At 41.4% G+C, this 5,244-nt stretch overlaps 1 protein-coding gene across 1 annotated transcript; it reads right to left on the bottom strand.

Moving 5' to 3' along the window:
- Nucleotides 1–540: 540 nt before the first annotated feature.
- Nucleotides 541–3,348, bottom strand: LOC102241741 (T-cell surface glycoprotein CD1a). The gene is made up of 6 exons (XM_005865686.2): nucleotides 3,199–3,348; nucleotides 2,615–2,878; nucleotides 1,904–2,182; nucleotides 1,419–1,697; nucleotides 995–1,088; nucleotides 541–828 (listed from the first exon to the last, which is right to left on the bottom strand). Exons 1-6 carry the CDS (start codon nucleotides 3,257–3,259, stop codon nucleotides 786–788), a joined length of 1,020 nt encoding a protein of 339 aa, XP_005865748.2. The 5' UTR covers nucleotides 3,260–3,348; the 3' UTR covers nucleotides 541–785.
- Between the last annotated feature and the right edge of the window lie 1,896 nt (nucleotides 3,349–5,244).

Here is a 5,244-nt window from a genome sequence, read left to right as displayed (position 1 = left end):
TAAGATTCATTCCTTGATGCTTGGACCAGTGGAGTGAACCGGACCAATGGAAGTGCTGAATTTCCTGTGTAATTTTGTGAATTTTGCCTCAAATTTTCTTTTCATACACTTCCAGCCTGAATTTACTTATAAATAGTATATTATTTTTCACACATTGATAGAAAAATGCATTTGTGTTAAGTAGCAGGATATATAATATTGTCACTTGTTACTTCCTCGCTTCCTCCATTTTTGCTCTAGAACTTCAGGTACCTGATTTTAATGGTAAATGCTAAGCAAACTAAACACAGGCTTTTATTGAAAGCATATTACATACAGTTATACACTTTGTAAATGATACAAATTTCAAAAAGACATAGACTTTGCTCTCAAGCTTAAGAATCAGAAGGTGAAAAGGGGCCTACATGATTGCACCAACGGATAAAAAGTGAGAAGTATGCAGGGACCCAGGCCCAGCATCACGAAGTCGGGGATGGGAGGTGGGATTAGAAGCTCAGAGATAATGGCTGAACAACTGGCACACATCTGAAATGGGCCTGAGATTCATCAATTTTTCAATATGTAGCGGTTGCTAGGATCTCATTTTATCCAGAGTTAAAATAAGACTTTTATCTCGGAACCAGGTCAGAAAGCAAGTCCTGCAAAAGTACCTTTAGCTTGTATTAATAACTAACCATTAAACACACAAATAACATATGAGCAATCAAAGTTGTACATGGAGAGCTGAGTGGACATTATCGCCATGCTGCGTTTAAATATGTCTGGAATCCCAGGGCTGCTGGATCTCATTCCAAAGGAAGAAGACTGGCAGGAGGCTCACAGTGTGACCTAATAAGAACAGAGATGAAAGTTACTCTGCATGAGGAGGAGGTGAGAATTGAAGAGTAAGAGGAAAGGGATTGAGGAAAGAAGGACTAAAGAGAGAGAGAAGAAAGGTGGGAAGACAAGTAGGGAGAGGATGAAAGAACAGGAAAGATGGGCACAAAAAACTCACCAGCGCTTCCTAAGCCAAAATGCAAGAGCTGTCAGAAGCACCAGGGGCACCATCACTGCCAAGATGATCCAGCCCACGGAGCCTTGATGATGTTCTGTGGGTTTGGGTGAACACAAGGTGTCATTTCAAACTCACCCCCTGTTTACTGCCTTTCCCTTGTCTGCCTTTTTAATTTGAGTGTTTGCCTCAATAATCCTTATTTTTGTTTCCTCTCTCCTCCCTCTTCAGAGTTGAATCTTTCATCTAACCCTCAACATCTTCCTACTTCTGCAGGTCTCTCATTTTCAATTCTTCTATTTATTGAACTAGTTATTTTCATTTTTTTGGGTCTGGAGTCCATAAATCCTAATTTTATTACTTGGCTCTCCTGATCTCCTTGTGGACCATCTACCCATACCCCAGGGTGGGCCCCAGTGTTTCTTACCCAAGTAGAGGAGGATGTCCTGGCCTCCTAGGCTGCTATGTCTCACCCGGCAATACAGGCCAGATGTCTCAGTGGCTTCCACCTCCAAGAAAACCTGAAGGTACCATGTCCCATCAGCATTAGGCAAGAATCCACTTTGTTGAGTGCCCTGTTGTACCTGTTCACTTCGCATCCACTTTACCCAAATTGGCCTTGGATGGAAGCCAGAGACATGGCAAACCAGCATCTGACGGCCAGGACCAGGATGGGGGCCAGTGGACAGCCAGGCCTCTGGTTTTACTGCAGAGAACAGGAGAGATACTCAGATAAGGACTCTAACACAGATTGGAGGTTCATATCGTCACATCAGCTTAGACAGACACATCTGTCCCACACTGGGAATTCACGCATTATCCTTCTCCCTCTTCACCCCTTATTCACAATTTAGAGGGAAGGTGGAAAGGTTTTATTTTAGAAAATTCTTGGAGGAAGGATATGGGACTGACCTTGTCTCTGGAGATCGGCCTTCCCTGCCTCAAGAATACTCAAGAGGAAACGTGGGCATGTGTCACTGAGAGTCCTCTGTACTATACTCTTGATGCCCTGGTACTGATCGAATAGTCTGCACATATCCTGAGCTCTTGTTCCACCCTTTGGAGATGGCAACCATGAATTGTTCTGGAAGTGCAGGAGCTCTGATCCTTGATAAGCAAATCGATAGAAGGCTACTGTGGCTCCCCCAGGGTGCAGCTCACAGCCTCCTGTTGCCTGTATCTCAAAGGGATCTAGGGAAGAAGGGTTATAAATTAGAGGAAAAGGAGTAAAGATGAAATTAGTGGAATCAAAAAAAGAAAAAATAAGTTTGGGGGATTTGAGGTAATGGAACAAAGTTTGTTTTGATCAGAAGTTTAGAAAAAGTGTAATTGGTGGTAGTTGAAGCTAGAGGAAAAAATGAATGACTTCTTTTTTAGAAATAGCAGTGAGCAATTGTTGAAAGAAGGTGACATAATATAGTGAGAGCAAGAGAATAAGGAAGCATGTAGTGTGAGAGTTGTGATTATAATAACCCAGGGTGAATGATGCAATAGGATACAATAAATGTACAGACAGAGAATGCTGAAGAGATTGAATGTGGGGAAAATTGGAATAAGGAACTCATTGAGACACACACCCCTCACCCAGCACATTGCGTCTCCCATTTTGGGAATTGAACTTACATTTAAGCTGCCATTGACTGGCATGTCTGTGAAGTTTTTGCGGCATTTCACGGGTTAGCACATGGTGGTACTCTACCAGTTCATTTATCTCTTTCTTGCTCAAGTTTCCGTTGGACCAAGGACGCAGGAAAATAATTCTGCCAGAGTTATCCACACCATGAGTCTGCAAATCACCCAACCAAGCTGAGTTCCGACTTTTCCTCCAGGAATGGTTGTAGAAGGATGAGCTGTAGATAATTTTGAAGGAGATCTCCTCCTGTAAGGCTGCGGCAAAAGAACAAACAGAATGAGAAGAAAAGGCATCAGGAAGGAGAGAGAATGAAGAAAGGCACCATGAAGGAAACACTCAAAATCAGGAGATAAGGGAAGCCATGGCTACCTCAGCAGACATTCAGCTGCCCAGGGCCCCAGGCTTTACAAACAACCTTAAGAAGGGCACAAGGTCCCAGAGTACGGGATACTCAGAGCTATGCTGACATTCTCCTCTCCAGGTATGTTCCGAGGACACCACACCACACAGGAACACACACACACACACACACACACCCTTTTGCACCCAACAGGGCAGTGGCCAGAGCTCTTACCATCTTCATTGTCACCAGCTGCGAGGAGAACAGCTAACAATGGAATCTGCAGAAACAGCATTTCAGTTACAGATCTTATTTCTTTCTCAGGAAAGTTTGTCTTTGGCTTCTGTTTTAAATAAAACCACTCCACAATACCTCTATTCTGACTTCCTTCATCTAACAACAGACCAAAAAAACAAAACAAAACAAAACAACCAGTGCTCCTTCCCTAAACTCTAGGCACCAATTCAGCCTCTCATTTCCCCTCCACTTTTCACTCTCTTATCTGGCTTTCAGCATCTTCCTTGTTCAGCCTTCATTCTGTTCATCTTTCTCTAACTCATCCTCTATGGGATAAGTCTAATGCACCATTGAAAAGTTAGTTTATCTCTGGAGATATTTTCTTCTCATTCAGACAATGAAAGCATAAAACTAAATGTTTTTCCAATTCCTACCTAATGTTCTGTTGTCCCTGCTCTTTCCTGTCACTCTGTCCTTTTCTTCCCAAATTTAAATACTTTTCAAATACTCCCTTCTTCTATCTAAGCCCCACCCCATTGTATCATATCTCTGACATCTCATTGGCTGCTTTATTTGATTTTCGGAATCTCCTGATTGCCTTGTGTAACAGTATAAACCACTACTCCATTATCCTTAGGGAAGAACCAGTAGCCATCACAGAGACCATAGGAACCTGGAAACATAAAGACAATCTTGCCCTAGCTGGTTTTGCTCAGTGGATAGAGCATCGGCCTGCAGACTCAAGGGAAACAGGTTCGATTCCAGTCAAGGGCATGTACCTTGGTTGCTGGCACATACCCAGTAGAGCGTGTGCAGGAGGCAGCTGATCGATGTTTCTCTCTCATCGATGTTTCTAACTCTCTATCCCGCACCCTTCTTCTCTGTAAAAAAAATCAATATAATATTTTTTTTTAATAAAAATATCTTCTCCGTTTGACTTGCATTGATATATATCTATTTACCCAAGAGTCATGCAGCATCTGCCTGGATACAAGCATCTTGCAACACTCGTGAATATCTAGTGGTCTTCAAGGCAATCACTTTATTCAAGGAGCTTTCATTCTACTTAAGAAGGAAGCACATAAACTAAGGACTATAAACCTTGGTGTGCTGGGTTTCATTATAATGTATAGACTAGTCAAAAACAAGCCTCTTGAAACAAAGTCCCAACCCTTAACTGCTGTCGCCCACGCAGAATCTTGGCTCCAGTGATTTGCTCAGGGTGTTAGGTCTGTATACCTCTGTTGTACTGGGTCCCCAACTCTAGCAGAATGCCTCCTGGCAAGGTGCTCAGTGAATAAGTTTGAATGATTGAATAATTGGGTTCAGGCTTCCAATGATTTTTTTCATTAAACAGATTTTAAACATCATTGTTTATGGTATCAGAAATCTTTGCTTGTATTTCTACTTGGTGAAATGAGAATCTTACACAGTTTTATTTAGGATTAAAATATGTGCCAATAAGCATGAAGCTTACATAGAGGGTTATGCTGTAAATCTATTAGTTATATTTTTTTAAAAAACAGTGATAATTTGTGGGAATTTAAATTAATAGAATATTCTGGAGTTCTTTATCCAAGATTTCCTTCTTACTGGCCCCGCTTGGATGGTCCAGCTTATTTTATCATACACTGGTCTTTGCTGGCCATGCTGACCCTGTTCTTTCATGTTTATCGTGTTTAAAAGGCTCTTAAAATGTTCTTTTCTTTTGTAACTTCTGGATAAATGTGCTCTGGCCGTTTTGTTATTTATTTATTTATGTACAAGTAAACAGAAATTATCTAAGGCTAACTCTTAAAATATCTTGGAAAAAAGTTAAGATTATCTTAACCTAAAATTAAAAAGCCAAAACGCAAGGCAATAAGAGTTTATTTGTATTGCTATTTGGGAAGCACAGATTCAAGCAGAAACCACATAGTGTTCTGATTACAGGGTGAGGGCAAGGGAATTTTAGGAGAAAAGAATGGGATAATTGCATGAATACAAAAAAAAGATTTCTAGCCGCAACCGGTTTGGCTCAGTGGTTAGAGCGTCGGCCTGAGG

Source organism: Myotis brandtii, unplaced genomic scaffold (genome assembly GCF_000412655.1).
Source record: "Myotis brandtii unplaced genomic scaffold, ASM41265v1 scaffold2096, whole genome shotgun sequence".
Lineage (NCBI taxonomy): Eukaryota > Metazoa > Chordata > Mammalia > Chiroptera > Vespertilionidae > Myotis > Myotis brandtii.
The sequence above is the reverse complement of the archived record's forward strand: the minus strand, read 5'-3'. Positions and strand labels throughout refer to the sequence as shown.